This window comes from Notolepis coatsorum, assembly GCF_963971535.1.
Source record: "Notolepis coatsorum genome assembly, chromosome: 19".
Taxonomy (NCBI): Eukaryota; Metazoa; Chordata; class Actinopteri; order Aulopiformes; family Paralepididae; genus Notolepis; species Notolepis coatsorum.
Genome location: NC_140183.1, coordinates 47,564,519 through 47,582,407, shown reverse-complemented (window position 1 = coordinate 47,582,407; position 17,889 = coordinate 47,564,519). Strand labels below are relative to the sequence as shown.

The 17,889-nt window shown below is 41.6% G+C and overlaps 1 protein-coding gene across 2 annotated transcripts in view; it reads left to right on the top strand.

Moving 5' to 3' along the window:
* Positions 1-17,889, top strand: part of LOC311245773 (DNA repair protein XRCC1-like) — a 122,285-nt gene that overhangs the window by 12,046 nt on the left and 92,350 nt on the right. For both annotated transcript variants that reach the window (XM_084335753.1, XM_084335754.1), the window contains exons 5-6: positions 9,948-10,025; positions 12,640-12,751. In XM_084335753.1, coding sequence (XP_084191879.1) covers positions 9,948-10,025; positions 12,640-12,751 — 190 coding nt within the window. The remainder of the gene's footprint in view (positions 1-9,947; positions 10,026-12,639; positions 12,752-17,889) is intronic.

Below are 17,889 nucleotides of genomic sequence, written 5' to 3'. Positions count from 1 at the left end.
ACTAATCGTTGCAGCCCTACTGCTGGCTGTCTCCTATGTCTCGGAGGAAGCATCTGATAGATTTCAGGGCTCCCTAGACCGACCAGTGGGGGGAACATGCGAGCAACGACCAGAAAGGGGAGGGAGGAATTGGCATAACGACTAAATTGGGATGGGAGAAAAACACAGAAAAAGCAGAAAAAGTGGATACAAAATATATATATTTTAAGCACTCGCAAATGTCGCAGTCTAAAACTATATCCATTGAATAAAGACCTGGCGCTGAAGGGGGATCAGCGCCCCCTGCTGCTGGCGGTCAATGTGTTAACACAGAATTCTCCAATACGACCGATAGCTGGGAAAGTTCACTTTCTACATGAACAACACAAATGTACAAAATAAACGTCCTTCCTGTTTTTAGACTTTGCTCTTTTATTTTGAAACCCCCCGACCGGAAGTGTTATTGTTGTTATCACTAGTTTCCAAAGGAGAGGCGAGAAACACCGCGGCTCACATGAGCTGCTCGCACAGACACACTCTCCCTCCCCCCTCTCTCTCTCAATCTCTGAATGAAACTGGATGCATTTAGGTATCACTCCGGAATCACGTTTCAACCAAGTCACTAACGTTGTTGTCATGAGCCTACAGTGATAAAATAAATAAAATCAAAATCGCAAAAAAAAGAAAATATCGCAAATCTTTTAATTTAAATTTTTTTAATTTAAATTTTTTTAAACCAGGAAGTCCCATTGAGATACAAGATCGGAGAGGGAGGTAAGGGGTTTTAGATTGTGTGTTGTGAAGTTTAGACTTTAGAGAGGGAGAGTAAGGGGGGGGGGCAGGTGGCGCACGGAGACTACGTTCGTCACCAACACCGGGAGGCACTGGATTCGCCTGTTCGAATCCAGCTCCCGGCGTTGCTATCAGCTTGGCTGGCCTCTCACACTGATACAATTGGCTGTATCAGGGGGTGGGAAAGCTGAAGGGTGGGTCCTGGGCGTTGTGGACAGCGACCCCTACAGTTCGGTCGGGGCGCCTGCTCAGCAAGGGTTGGAACTAAGGAGAGATAGTGTGGCCTCCCACACGCTACACTCTCCCCGGTGAGAACCTGCAAGGCCAGGTTGGCCTGCCCCAGGCTGCACATGCGTCGGAGGAAAGCATGTGACAGTCTCCGGTCTCCCGGACCAACAGTAGGGGAAAGTACGCAACAACCAGGAAGCGTGGGATGGGAGAAAAATCGGGAAAAAGGAGGGGAAGAAAGATAAAAAAAAAAAAAAAGGAGAGGGAGAGTAAAGTACAGAAAAAAAGGTACCGTTGGGTACCGGTATCAATTCCCAGGTAAAAAGAAACATTTTCAGGCTCGGGTGTCCCGAAAAGACCCAACGCGTAGGCCAGATGCAAGCTGCATTTTACAATAAACCTCTGTGGGGCTGCTTAACACTTTGGGTGCCGGGAAACGCCTAAACACGTCATTCCCGGCCATGCTCAAGTTGCCGAAGACGCCTTACAGCGTCTTTAATATCAATATTTCAAAAATCTGGGATCGGATTCATATGTCCCCTCCGCTGGCCTGAGATCCACCAGGAGGACCCACTGAGCTCTCTGGCGGTTCAGGAGCGCCATCTGGTGGCCGATCGGCGCAATCGCTTAACAGGAAGTGCCGTAGAGGTTGTGCTGGACGGCCGTATTACTTCCGGGCACTCGCTAATAGGTCCCGGGACTCGATCTCGACACACTACATAGCGATCGATTGCCAATAACTCGATAAACAACATGATTTGGACGTATATACCATTATACAAGCTGGAGATGGACCGGGTAAATCTACATCCCATAATGATAAATTTCTACTCTACGATGATCGCCCAACGGCGTGCGGAGACTGGGGTGAGTTTTAGCGTGTAAAGTTACCGTCTTCGATACTAACTGCTATTATCAACATTTGACCCACATTAGATGATTGGTATAACGCTGCCCACGGAATTATAAACGCCCCCTAGCCCATCCGGTCAACATCAGATGACGTGTAGTAACTTCTAGAAGTACGTCTAGTTGGAATTTTTTATATCGCGCTGATTGCCATAAAACTGTATTGCATCATCAATATAATGTATTTGGGGCTATAGATCACGTTCTGGAGAAAGCTGCAGAAAGAGATGAAAACATACTTATACATTAGACCATACTTTACTATGAATATGTGAATGAAAAAGTTTAACGTTGCTACCCAATGAACAATACATATAGGACTTTGAATGGGCCCTAATAATGGCAATGTAGCAATAGAATTTAAAAAGTTATAGCCCTGCAAAGAAGGGGACTTTCTCTATAGACAAATAGAGCCGGCAACCTACGGTTGATAATGAATTTAACCCATGGCAGCCAAAGTGTTAAAAAAAAAATTATAATTGCAAGTTTTATCGCAATTGCAATATCTGTCAGAAAAATCACAATTAGATTATTTCCCAAAATCGTGCAGCCCTAGTCTAAACCCTATTCAAAGCACCCACTCTGTCTCTGAGTGTGTGTGTGCATGTATGTGCATTTACGTGACGTAAGCTGCAGCGAGTGTAGTTCTCTGAGAGAACGGGATAATTACAGCCATACAATCTAGCAAGAATGAAACCTATTTACAAGTCGTATTAAGTTTTGCAAATAAGGAAACATATGTAGGGGTGGACGGTATAAACGGTATGAATTTTGACTATACCTTGTGACCGGTAGACTCACTAGACTACTAGAGCAGTTACTTGACGATTCACTCTGCGTTTGCAGTGGTCGTTGCATAGTGTTTAATTGTACAGTTTTTCTCCACTTGTTCACGGACCTTGCCATAATAGTTTTGCCATTTCAATTTGGCTAAGGAGGCTGAGAGACTTGCTTTAGCACAGCAACGGGCTAACGTTAGCTGCTAAGCTAACTCACGTTAGCCACTAAGCTAACGTTAACTTCTAACGTGACTCTGCGGGCGGCACCAGGTCCATTAGTGAGGAAAGGGGGGGGGGGTATATTGACGAGGCTTGAAAACAGAGGTTCAAAGATAACTTCACATTTATTTGGCTATTAATTTCTTTATATCGCTTTATCCATCGGGCTGCTACCATTTCCAGCTCTGTGTTGACAATGACATCCTGACTTGTGACATCATCACCTACGGCATCTTAGGAAGCTCAAACCTCAAACTCAAACCTATTACCTCTCTCTCTCTCTCTCTCTCTCTCTCTCTCTCTCTCTCTCTCTACATTGTCAAACATGTACACTAAATTTATGTTGGAGTTGTATTGTGTTTGAGTTGTTTGAGGGAAAGAAACCTCCTGTCCTGCTTGTAGTTTTTATTTTCACTTTGTGCCGCTTGATTTGATTGTATTTCATGAAAAAAAGTGTTTTTCAGAGATGGAAGTAACTTGAGAAAAGGTTTTGCATTTTTCTATTGCAGTTTTGCACAATAAATGTTCTTAAAATACCTCTGTACTATGTGAAATATGTCCTAGTAATACAAGAGTACAGCAATAGCTGCCATACCAGTGTTTAACCCATTTTAAGATATACCGTGATTTATACCGTTATCGTCTATGCTTCAAATTATACCGTGATATACATTTTAGACCATACCGTCCAGCCCTAATATATAGAACATTTCAAAGCACTAAAAAATGCAATTTCTCTATTTTGACCTATTTCTGAAATGCGCGACACTTTGGGCATTTCTGAGGAATCCTCTCGGCTGAGACAAGGCGATTTTCACACCTTTGTTCTCCCGCACGCGGGAGCAGACAGGAGCTCCGAGTCCGACCCCAGGGCCCAGTTGTTGAAAAGGTTTAATCTGGATAAAACTCATCCGGATTTGGAAATCCTATGTTTTGCTATCCAGGATCACGTAATCCAGTTTATTTTTGTGCCGTTTTTTCAAAGCAACATCGGATTGGATTACTCTGATCCGGATACAAACTTTTCAGCATTACCAAATCCGGATAACTAGTGCTCGAAATGGGATAGGCTATCACAATGTAGGCTACTAGCTATGTAGACAGGTAGAATAGCCAGCGTGGGGTCACTTCAAGTGTTTTCTTTTTTTTATTTTAACAGAAAACAACACAATAAAACAATATTTTTTTCTATTTTTGGAAACCGGCAGTCCGCTCATCTGAGACCTACAACAAATAAATAAAAATATACATTACTCACAAATACTGTACATTGTGGATATTTAGAACAAGTTTCAAATAAAGATGTATTGAATTGAATAAAAAGGCTAAATGTCCAATACTTACCAAAAATAAATAACTTCAGAGTTCTTCATCATCTGCTGTGGAGAGCCCAGCTTGTACAGCTTTTAGCAGGCGGATCTCAAGTCTAGCCTTGCTTTGCTGTAGTCAGGTAAGAGTCGGTTGTTCCTCTGCCAGACGAGTCTGTACTTCCGCCCTTTCAGTCTCTCTTTGCAGAAGTGCCTTATAATCACCATCTCCGTTTGCCAAAGGACACTTCAAGCCTCTTTTCTGAGCTCCTGTGGCAACTACTGGCTCCACCAGTGAATGAGGATCCACCTTCTTCCTCAATGATGGGGCTGAGATCCAAAATAAATGTGTCCTCTGGATCAGGAGGAACTGACTCACTTTCCTCTCCAATCACAGGCTCACCATCCCCTACAACACCTTGAATCCCATGCAGAGTTTGACTTCTCACCTCCAATAATGTCAAGTACCACACAGGTGTAATCACCTGTTTGGGTGTTTTTGGCTTCAGCATGGTCCTTTGTTGCCCTGGCCCTAAGATTCTTCCATCTAGCTTTCACTTGCTCTGTGGTCCTCTTCTGGCCAGACCCCATGGCATTCACATTCTGGGTGATTTCTACCCAAATATATTTTTTCTTTTTGTTGGTAAGTTCTCCACCCTTAGCAGAACTAAAGCTCCCTACTATTGAGTCAAAATGGCACCTAACACCCTCTAGTAGCGCAGGTTTCGGCAACAGTGAAATTAGGGCCTTTTGAGTCCATGGTCCCATCGCTTTGGTGTAGTGAACATAGTTAATTTATAGGCCTTGGTTATGATTGCCTTAATTGAACACAAGTCAAAGTCAAATGACTGATGACCATGTCAGTGTGATTAATATACAGTGATAAGTGACAGTTTATAATTTATATATTTGTGTTCAATACTGACAGCTGTTTGGGGGATTATTTTATGAGGCCAACATTTTTTGAATTTGCTGTACTGAGGCTGAATACGTAGTATGTCTACTTTATATATTTGATCATTAGCGGATGAACAAATTAAGTGAAAATCTTATGAATAAATGTATATACTGTATAATCCAAATATTGGATACACATTTTAAAGTTTCATTACATTTTGTGATTGAAATCCACCCTGAATCCACCATTCTACTGGGATCAGTTTAATCCAGATTTTTTGGATCAAAGTGATCCCAATCCTACTAAAGGTTTTTGAACAACGCATACTGAAGGTTTGATCCGGATCAAAACCAAGATTTGATTACGTAATCCAATCCGATTTCAGAATCCTTTTTTTCTTTTGAACAACCCATTTTCAAGATTTGATCAAATCTGTTATCTGAAATCCGATCGGATTACTTTTGAACAACTCTGAGAAGGTTTTAAGAGGTCCTAAAAGTGTTCTCAGTGACCATGCCACATTGCCACATACAGCATACTGAATCGGTGGTACTGGGCCGAGATTTATTTAATGTTGCACAAATAGATCAATAGTCCAATTTTTTTTTTAAACATAATTTTTTTTTGCAATTTTTTTTAAACATCAAAGACTCAATAGTCTATATTAAGTGATGATGTGTTTCTTTTTCAAATGTAGCCAAGAGTAAAGACCCTAACCCAACCCTAATCAAAACAGCAGTCAAAGTGTATATTTTCAGCACTACGTTTGTTTTGAAATAATTTTAAGTGTTATTAGCTAAATATGAGCTTATAGAAAATCTCTGTGCATTGCACTGCAAAACGGATGATTTAGACGCAAGAACAAGAAGCACTCATGAAACCATTGTAGTCCAGAGAACGAGGAGACCCACGGCTTTCCATGGATGGCTAAATCTCATAAAACTACACTACCCACTTTACACCAGCCGCCGACAAAGGAAGGAAAACTATTTTTTAGTGACCAGGGCTCTACAGTGTGACCATATTGCTCGCATATGCCCCTAGAAATATGTGTGTGCGAACTGGAAAAATCAATTACTCGCACGGTGTGCGAGTGAAGATTACAGCCTCAGGGCCCGTGTCGACCGGGGACGTTTTATGAGTTGTCAGCTCCTTTCTGTCATTCATTTCTATGCTACAGACGCGACAGGCACGTTCCTTTTCCCAGCGCAGCGCCTCGCGTTTTAGCGCTCTCGGCGGCAGCGTTTTTGGGCGGAGAGCTCCCAGCGCATAAAGTTGAAACTAGTTCAACTTTTGGAGAGGAGCGCCGCTCATCAAGGTAACTCTTTTCGACCGATCAATCAACATCGAGCAAGTGGCTGAGCCGCGACAGTCGCGAGACTCAGGAAAACGCTCTGATTTTATTTTTTTAGCTTTTCAAAGCGGTCCGCCTTGAAAAAAATTTCCGCTATGGACACAAGCCCTCAGTCGTGCTTTTTTTCTCTCTGCTGATAATCGTTCAAAAACTACAAGTCCCACATTGCACTCAAGCCAACGGTCCAATCACAGTAGAGTGACGTGACTGGTTTCAAGGAGGAAAAAGGAAATGACCAATCGGAAGCTCATTTGCCTTTTTACTTCCTGAAAGTCCGCCATTGCGATATGCGAGGGTTTTCCGAGACAGTAACTTATTCTAGTCTTACCAATAGCAATAGATTTTAGAACACCTAGATTTATCGATAGCAATAGTAATATAACGTTAATGCAACAAAACGAATGCCTTACTTTGTTAATCATAACGTTGATGCAGTAGCGTATGTCGTTGTGTTGGCTGTAACGGACACGAGAATAACATAACACTGTGTACACATTAAAATTACGATAATCGATTCTAACATTTTCAAATCGATGCAGTTGAATTTCCCCCTTGGGATCGATGCATTGCGATGCATTGTTACACCCCTACACCAAAGTCACTGGCCCACTGTACGTGTGTGTATCTGTGTGTGTGCTAACTTGGCTAGCATTATAAACAGCAGAGGTGGGCAATAGGGTCCAGCTGCAGCGCCGGAGTGCAAGCGGTGTGATGTAATTGACAGAATCTACTAGGGCTGGGCGATATAACGATAACGATAAATATCGCGATATATTTTAATAATCGATATCGAATATCGAAATTAAAAAAAAATCGATTTTTTTTTTTTTTTTTTTTTTTTTTTTTTTTTATACCTGCAACAGGGCAGTTTTAAAACCAGAGACAGTGGACAGACTTGTCTTTCTTGCCTGCAACTTAAAGTAATGGCTTTGCTTGTCCAAATGACAATACTGACCTAATTCAGATTTCTTTTTCTCTTGTCCATTTATTTTGTTTGCTTTCTAATTTAAAATACATTTTGAAACCGTCTGTACACAGTAGGCTATGTGTGCTAGCAGAACTAGACTCCAGTCACGAGTCACAGTGCACATGTGCGGTGGTTTGTCCACCAAAAAAGCGCCAAAAGATCGAAAATAAACGAGCAGAGCCAGAACTGTTCAACTCCTCTGGAGCCACAGCCAGCAGAGAAGCCGGTTTACTTTAGCTTTTAAACCAGCTGCAGCCTGAGAACTGGAGTGTGAGGGGATGTAACACTAAAGATGGCGGCAATGACAAAGAATTGCTGCAAAATAAACATACATCTGTTGTTAAAAAAAAAAAAAAAAAAAAATTATTTTTTTTATATACTTATAACAATTCGTATATATTTTCCATATCGCCCAGCCCTAGAATCTACTGTCAATCAATGGTCTACCTGACACGCAAACTCATAAACAATGTTTCTGTACTGGAGGTGTACAGTATTTCAATAGGCAACCCTGAAAGGATTCTTTTTCTAGAAGAGCAACACTAGCCAAAACATAGGCATTGTATGCATAAAAGGGGCTAAAGTTAAGTGACTGTTACTTTTGTAGCAGTAGTTTGATTTGATAGTTTATTTGATAGGGACAGCACATGTTAATGAACATCAAGTACAAAATACAAAATGTAAACATGCAGGGTTGTAGCAAGAGCTAATTTACACCAGGAGACCGCAAAACTCTTTCAATAAATAAATAGCCTGCTTAGGGTAAAAGCATTGTGACAATCAATGATAAAAAAACAACAATAAAAACAAGAAACAAGTTGCATAAACTAAATCGGATAAAAAATTATCACAGTTCTGGTTTGCCTTAAGATGCAGTTTAAGATTGGTCTTGAACATGGAGTATGTGGGGCACTCTCTATCTCTAATCACAACTGGTAGGCTATTCCAGTAGTAGTTGCCACCTTTAACAGAGAACACAGTTTTAGCAAAGGTAGTATACCGAAAAGGCACCTTACAGTCCCCTCTACTGATGGCCCTGGTGGTAATGCCAGTGTCTCCTTTTTGTTCAATGTCACTGCCTTTTTTATTAGGCCTAGTTGTTGGCTACAACTTTGCCACAGTAGGCATTAATCACTTAATAGTTCAAATGTCTGTCCCATTCCCGTTTGCACGCGCAGATACACACACACGCACACAGTGGGCCAGTGACTTTGGTGGTATGTGCTATTGCACAGATGTGTGTCCCGTTCCCGTTTGCACATGCACGCACAGTACAAATATACATTTATAAAAAAATAAAAATAAAAAATAAACTCTGTTACTTGAAATATTTTCACTGTGCTCCTAAATGTCTTTGTGTGCTCCTACATTTCTTCATTTAGGAGCACATGTGCTCCTTGGGAAAAAGGTTAGCCTAGAGCCCTGTTGACTGGAATATCATGTTTATATCTCACGGGTTGAACAAACATCAAGTGATTGCCATAAAATACAACGCATATTGTTTCTTTACCTTTCTGTGAACGTCTGAGAAAAAAGCGCGACTCAATCTGGTAATTCTTACCCAACCATTTTCCGAAAGTAACGTATTTACAGTAGATTTTATTTGCGGTCTTTGCTACCCTCTACTGGGCGCTTGGTGGTACTACATCCATATTTAACACTGGTATTCAATAGAGGAGATGTAGGCCTTTTTTTTTTATTTTTATTTTTTACCTTTTTCTCCTATTTTTCTCTGTTTTCTCCCCGTCCCAATTAATCGTTGTGCCAATTCCCCCCCTCCCCTACCTGGTTGTTGTACGCATGTTCTCCCACGAGTCGGTACAAGGGTGTCCTGATGTCGAACGCACGCTTCCTCCGAGACGTGCGCCGTCAAGCCAGTGACGCTTTTTTCACTTGGCAGCGAGGACTCTCATTGGTGAAGTGTAACGCGTGGGAGGGCATGCTATCTCCACCAAGTCCTGCCCCGCTTAGCAAGTGCAGAGACCTGACCTGACCTCTGTCCACAACGCCAGATTCCCACCCGCCAGCTTCCCCACCCCCTAATACTGCCAATTGTATTAGTATGAACGGCCAGCCAAGCTGCTAGAAACGCCGAGAGCTGGGCTCGAACTCAGCATCTCCTGCGTTGGTGACGAGCGCAATCTCCGCTACGCCACCTGACCGCCTGATCTAGGTCTTTTTTTAGTGAAATTTTGGTATACTTTTAAAACTTTTATGAGTGATTAACGTGGGCACTGATATGCAAAAATGAACTAAATGGGTTTCTATATAAAAAGACGGCTGATCAAACAGCGGGATATCTGTAATTAGGTTATAAACTTGTCAGGCTAAAAAGTATTTTTATTACCATATTCATAACCTACAGAATAAATAAATAGTTGCATGCAATAAGTAGCCTGTACTAATGCCAAAGATTACGACAATGTAATTATTTTTCCTGAATGTTTTTTGTTTGTTTTATAATTGTTACTGCAGATGAAATTAAATGGGTCAATTGTGTTTCTTTACTCCTTAGAATATAGCATATGGAATTGCCTTTGTGAAGTTCCACTCACCACCAGACAAAAATGATCCACCAGCAACATCACCGCCGGTAAGAAGAGCTCAGTCTTGTCCTTTGACCTCTTCTGCACAAAGTCTATTCATTTAATTTCTAACCTTTATTTAAACTCGAAAGGCAACTGAGGTTTCCCTCATTTACAGTCACATTGAGTACATGACCTGCGCATGTGTCCTACAAAACGTCCCAAAAAATTTCCCTGACCACAATTTGCCTCATATAAGCCCACGACAGCAGTAGAGCACCTGAATGCTTTGAACATTCAAAGTTATCAACCTCAATAAGACATAGCATTATATCGATTTTAGTTACGGTAGGCAAAACATTTACTTACAGAACTGTTGTCACGGTAGGGAGACGAGGAAGTGCAGAATCGTCATAGTATTGACAAGTTTCCCAGGTTGCTTGGCTCTATTGAAAATTAAAGGACTTCCGGTGACTGGTTGTGTGTGTGTGGTGTGTGTGTGTGTGTTACTTTCTTTTTTTTTTTTTTTTTTTAATATATATATCTTTCTTCCCCTCCTTTTTCCTGATTTTTTTTTTCTCCCATCCCACCCTTCCTGGTTGTTGCGTACTTTCCCCTACTGTTGGTTCGGGAGACCGGAGACTGTCACATGCTTTCCTCCGACGCATGTGCAGCCTGGGGCAGGCCAACCTGGCCGCGCAGGTTCTCACCGGGGAGAGTGTAGCGTGTGGGAGGCCACACTATCTCTCCTCAGTTCCAACTCTCGCTGAGCAGGCGCCCCGACCGAACTGTAGGGGTCGCTGTCCACAACGCCCAGGACCCACCCTTCAGCTTTCCCACTAGTGGTCTGCAAGGGCCTTGAAATAAAGCCTGAGCCCTGCCCGAGCCCTTGAACTTCAGGCCCTGCCCGAAAATAAGCCCGACTGTAAATAATATTTTAAGCCCTAGCCCGCGTGAAAACCAGAAAATTATTATTATTATTATTATTATTATTATTATTATTATTATTATTATTATTATTATTATTATTATTATTATTATTATTATTATTATTATTATTATTATTATTATTATTATTAAAATATAAAAAAAATTGTATTTGTTTTAAATATTCGAAACACGGTTTTATATGAACGGAATAAATAAACAAAACTAAGAAGCATTTACATAGCCTGTTTCGCAATGCCGTCTCTCCCAGTGCTCGCTTATATAGACTGACTCACACTGTCACACATCAGCCTCGTAAAACGTATTGAAGGCTATAGAATATTCTTTGACACACGCACACACACACACACGACACACAATAGCCTACTCAGTCAAACAAACAAACAGAAAACAGAAATCAGATTTCGAGCAGAGCAACGTAATGAAAATCACAACAAAACAAGTAGCAGTCGCGACCCAGCAAATAGTAAACATCACTCACCAGACGTCAGCAACGCGTTGAACACCGTTAACAAAACCGGCTACATACATCCCAAGAACAAATTAAAACGTTCGCCAACTGGCTATATTCCAACACAACCAATCGAGTTGAACTTGTCCCCTGAGTTCTCTCTGCGCGCTGCAGTAATTACATCCAAATGTTTCTCTGGCGCAAAAGAGAAAGCGAATCTTAAAATGAAGGTTATCATATAACCCTAGTTATATAAAAAAAAAAAAAAAAAAAAAAAAAAAAAACGGCGGTGCCCGGCCGAGCCCGAATTATTTATTTAAAAAAAAGCCCTACCCAGCCCGAACCCGCCGGGCCGGGCCGGGCCGGGCCGGGCCCCGTCGGGCCTGGGCAAGGTTGCAGTGCACTATTTCCCACCCCCTGATACAGCCAATTGTATCAGTGTGAGAGGCCAGCCAAGCTGATAGCTGAGAGGCCAGCCAAGCTGATAGCGTGTGTGTGTTACTTAACTTCTTTGTTACCGTAATTCCTCTAATAGTAACCGGGTCTCAAATACAAGCCGGGTCTCTATTAATGGCCGGGTGCGCTCTTGAGCTAAGCAATTATAAGCCGGCCTCCTAATACAAGCCGGGTTACTAATATACTGAGCTGCATACTGAGCTAGTTACTTGATTTCACTTTGAAAACGTTGAAATGACCAGTGACCACCTGTAATTGCACTGTTTACTATTTCATACAGTACTTGGTTTCAATAAATGAACCCAGTACATTTTACTGGGTTCAAACTGACACAAAATGTTGATTTATTCATTATGATCCGTTTGAAAATTTGAAATATAGGCCTCCCTCTTATACAGGCCTCCTCCTAATACAAGCCTGGTACCCGCTACAGTTGAAACAAATACAAGCCGGGGTTACTATTAGAGGAATTACGGTATGTGACTTGTCTGTAGACTCAACAGTTCAGCTCGTATGTACGTACGTACACTTAACTTCTTTGTTATGTGACTTGTTTGTAGACTCTAACAGTTCAGCTCGTTGACACCTACTGACTTACAGTACCTCATATACACAATTTTTCAGGCACTCGCTTGTAGTGTGTGTGTGTGGTCGGGGTGGGGGGGGGGGGGGGGGGGGTGGTGAATGTGAACCAAGCTTGAGATTTAAACACTTTCAGTGGTTGGTTTCTGAAATCATCTACAAATTCTGTCGGTCTCCCAAAGATCTCTGACTCATCTTCCTCCTCAGAACTAATCTTCTTCTTCTCTCTCGCCCACTCCTGACAGAGGCTGACCAAGCTGGGTCAGTTCAGGGTGAAGGAGGAGTCGCCGGCACTACAGCCTGGCGCTCTCTTCTTCAATCGCGAGGCCCCAGCCAAGCCCAGCCCTGCACCCAAGGGTACGTCCACTTCATGTGTAACAGGTGCTCATGTCAATGCAGAGGCCTTACATCGAACGGCTTTGAGAAAATGCCTCATTTCTGTGCAGTGGTACAGTTGGTAAAACATCTTATTACTGTTCTACCGTGACTTGTTTATAAGATCCAATAATAAGACCCTATATTACGTTTTTGTTGCATTCTAAACATTCTTTGAAAGGCCTCTTGTTATTCCGGCAGACGATTATAGGATGGAGGTATTGTTGAATGCTAACTGGCACTGTATAGGGAGGTGTAGTCTGACGTCACTGGTTGTTCCACCCGTATAGGGATTCATCATTGGGAAAATGGATTATCGGCTATTGTAACAATTCTGCCGCATGAACATTGGCAAACTTTCCATTTTTGCACAAAATGAGTTCCCTTCTACCACTAACATTATTGTTTAACACATCCTGCGCCAAAAACTAGTTTACTCATTATTGCCCGCCAATCTAATAACGCCAACAACGAGTTTACTCGTTTTTATGATCGTTATTTCCTTTATTCGCTATTGGCATTCATAATTCATCCAGGAAGGCTCCGGGAGCCAGCTGGACTATGTCTGATATTGCAACGCCTCAATACCGCCGCCTGGTGGATTTCGGGCGAGTTGCACTCTACTCTAAACCGGATGTGGCTCTCTGTGCATCAGGGAAAAACTTCCGGCAGAGCTATCTTGTTACGTGGATCCAGACAAACACCTCGAGTGCATTGGATCGCTTTCGAAACGCAAGAATCAATATGCTTTCGGCGTTTATTGCGTCGTACAAACGGAAAATGGATCTAGCAGATCGAAATCAAATAATTGGAATATTTTTTCTCAAGACTCATCGGCCACAGGTAAGAGGATTCTAACGTTAATTCCAGCTCGATTGTGCATTTATTTCATTGCAATCCATCTGATCAACATATGATATCGTACTAAAGAAAACCGTTACTGACAATCAAGGAATCATAAATAGGGTTGGGCATCGTTTGGATTTGAACGATTCCGGTTCCGATTCCGATTCTCCATATCGATTCCTGTTCTAAACGATTCTCGATTCCGATTCTTTGAGGTGCAGGTCAAAACAGGTTACAGCTTATTTCGAAGGAGATTTTTTATTTTTTTTTATTTTTATTTCAAAAAGAAAATCATACTATTCACATTTTCAGTTGACTTGATACAGTTTAATTTGGTTGCTGTACTGTAACTAGGGTATTAAAGTAAAAAAAAAAGTAAAAAAAAAAATCGAAATTTAGAATCGAAATTCAAATATGTTACTTCCGGTTCCAGAACGGAATGTTTACGTGTGATGTATTGTGTATTGTGTACATGCACTTTTATTATGTTCTTGTGTGATGTACCGCACATTTTATTGCTGTCTGATGTTTGCGGGTGTTATTGCTGTCATCTTGGCCAGGTCTCCCTTGCAAAAGAGATCTTGTATCTCAATGGGACTTCCTGGTTAAATAAAGGTTAAAAAAAAAAAAAAAAAAAACGATCATATGCATTTGAACTTTTTTAATATAGCGTGTATAGGAACAAAACGCCATTGATTATATATAATATGCAGGGCCTATAACTCGCGTTCTAGGAATTACTGCTCTACGCTCTAAAAACATACTTATATTCACGACGGTACTAACACGACAATGTATGAATGGAAAAATATAACGTTCCCACATCCGGAACGATAGATACCCGATGTTGAATGGGCCATAGTAATGTCGATATAGCTATAATATTTAAAAAGTTATAGCCCTGCAAAGAAGGTGAGCGACTCCATAGGGTTACAGCACTGGCAGAGAGTGGTATAAGATGGGCAAACTGCGTGGCAGACAATGTGTTAAGCATTTTTGGTTGAAATAAAGGTAGTTATAAGGTTTTTAATTTGTCGTTAAAAAAGAACTACATTTACCAGTAGGCAGCCTGTTGTTCACTAGGCAGCCTGTTCAGTGCTGTCGCCTGATCCACGTCATGGCCAGCTGATACCAAGCTAGCTGCTAGCTAGCTAGCTAACATTAACGTTACCTCGCTAAACGTACTAGACGTTAGCAATGTCTACTGTCGTTAACCATTTTAAATCTGGGCATGTAGAGGCATTTCGGGACAGAGTAAAATGTGCAGGTCCTCTTCTGAGACCTGGGCACTGCATGCATCATGCCGGCTAGCAAGCTAGATAGCAAGCTAGCTAGCTACACGTCACGGCCGGCTGATACCACGATAGCTAACTAAGGATGCACCGAATGGGAAATTCTTGGCCGAAACCGATACCGAAAATAGAAAACAGTTGGCCGAAAACCGAAAGCCGAAAGGCCGAAAATGATTCATAGAATAGATTTTTTTTTACCAATGTTGTGGAACATTATGATTATGGAAAAATATATGATTATGGCAAAACTTAACTTAAATAATAAATAATCACTATGGGTCCATAAAACATTTATTCAGCACTTCTGAATGCATACAGTACATTAATTCCATCTTTTCTTTGGCTGCCGCAGCGGACATCTGTGCTCTACTGAGCGCACCTTTCTATTCCCCAGATGAATGCGCTCTCTTGACTCGGCACAGTAGGCGCGCGACAGACGGACAGCGTCAATGTGAGAAACACAATCCCCCCCCCTCTCGCTCTGAATAATATGCATATTAGATCACTCAGTGATTAACCGCGACGGGCATATAGTAAATAAGGATATAAAAGCATGTTAAAGACACATTTATTGGACGCGTTGCGCGCAGAGTTTACATAGAAACAGCGCGACTCCCGACAGCGCAACATCAACACGCGTTAGGTTACAGGTTGTTTCTGTTTCGGTGATATATTTTCGGTGAAAAAACTCTTTCGGCCAAAAGCCGAAAGGCAATTTTGGGCCATTTTCGGCCGAAAACTTTCGGTGGCCGAAATTTCGGTGCATCCTTAAACTAACGTTAACGTTACAAGCTCAAAAACCTTATAACTACTACTGTCGTGTCCATAAGTTCCCTGGCAGAATACTTTGTCTGTGAGGAGTGGACAAAAGTAAATAAGAACGATATATATAACGCTGTATAGCATATTCTCTAAAAAGTATACAAAGAGGAGATAACCATTTTAAATCGGGGCATGTAGAGCCCGCCGTAAAAACAATAACGTTATAAACTATACACTATGTACAACGAAACAATGATTTACATTAGTATTTACAGTGATTTAATATGCAGTGAATACAAATAATGATAACGTGGTTGTTGCTTTTAGAAATGGTGTTTGGCTTCATCTGACAAATGGATATGATCACCAGAGAGATACTAGCCACAGATTCAGGGTCAGTTATTTTTCCATTGTACAAATTGTTAAGCTTATCGAATGTAAGGGAAATCGGATCCTAGGTCTGTGACTACAGGCAGGAGGCTACGCTGTGGTGACGTCAGTCAGCAGCGCCAAATAGCAGTGTAGTTTCCCAGCGAACGAAAACATAAAGTTGTTATTTTGCTACCTTTACGATTAATTGCGAATATTTTCATGTTGAGCTATAGATTGTGGATGAATACGCACAGAAAGGTACGCCATGCCAACGTTAATGCTTTATTTATCTAAAACGAGCCGATTTAGAAATGGTCAATGGGGAAATACATTAAGTGGAACAGAGGGTGGAACAGGAAAATGACGTAACCACTACACCGCCCTATTGTTGAGCTGAATAAGACATGCATTACAATGATAACAAATATTGCTTTAAAATGTGAACTTTGTGACTCTGGAAAGTGGAAAAGATTGTAACCGCTTTTCTCATAATGTTCGTTTATTGTTAAATATTTATTGATAACAAACCGAATCAAAATGTTCACAACATTTGTATCTTGCTAACCAATCTATAGCACTCTCAACGTGCATTGTAGTAAACCGTATAACCAGGGAGCGAAATTAACTTTTTGACTCACCGGCCAGTGGCGGGTAGATGGGAAGAATCTACCCGCCAAGCAGATTTCTTACCTGCCAACTTTTTTTTGATAAAAAAAAAAAATTATTATTATTTTATATATATATTTTTTTAATAAAATATATATATTATATAATCATACTTGTAGTTGTATTATCTGCGAGACATCGCCACCTCGCTGTCTGCAAACAGCTCCACTGTCTGTGTGTATACTCTAGTGGCCTCCAGCTCCAGCAAGGATTCTCCGGCGCTACAGCTGGACCCTAAACTCTTACATTCAGCATGAAAGGATTCTCCTACCCTGCACCTGGACCCTAGTCAGCAGCGCTGCAGCCCTCATGCGATGTAACTGGACACTTGCAGTTGTTTATGTCGGGAGCTATCAGAAGCTAGCCAGCTGGATAACGTTACACAATGCCTCATGTATTAAACTAAAAGTGAATAGTTGACTGGGTCATTTTGTAACAGTAGCTAACATCAGCTCACGGAGGTCTCTCTGACTAGAGTAGACTAACATCAGTCACGGTGACTGTGTGTTTACATGCAGCATACAGAAACAGGTAGGGGAGGTTTAGGAGCAGCAATGCGCTCAGACAGCGAGTGAGAACTCTTTTCGGTTTTCACATGACCATTTGATTGGCCGCCACACGGCGGTCAGTCCTCTAAGTGGGAGGCGCCAAACGTAAAAACTGCCCGCAAATGGCGGGCGGCGCTCTCTAGTTTCGGTCCCTGCGTATAACATGTGAATATGTGACAAAGCTATGGAGTAAATATGTTGAGCTAAAGTATGTACAGTATTATATATACAGTGGTACAAGTATGAATACATACACTATCATAATAACCACTCAGCCAGTGGTTTAATAATATGAGTAGGTATAGCTATATATACAGATATAGATGGATATAGGTAGTATAATGAAGGTAGGTATGAGTACAGTGTAAGACGGATGTAGGCAGTATAGGCAGTGGACTTGAGTATAGAGTTCAGAGTTTGACCATGGGTGTACCATCTCAGTATGCTGCTAGATTACAGGTTGCAGCAATGCACTGTCGGAATGCTGAACAGCTGCTACAATTTTGGCATGACGGCTCCACAAAGTCATCGTCACCATATTGTCTATGGAAGGGGTTCCCAAACTTTTCAGGCCGGGGCCCAGAAAATAAGGCGTCAGAGAGCCGCGGCCCAATGCACATCGTCTGGCTTTTTT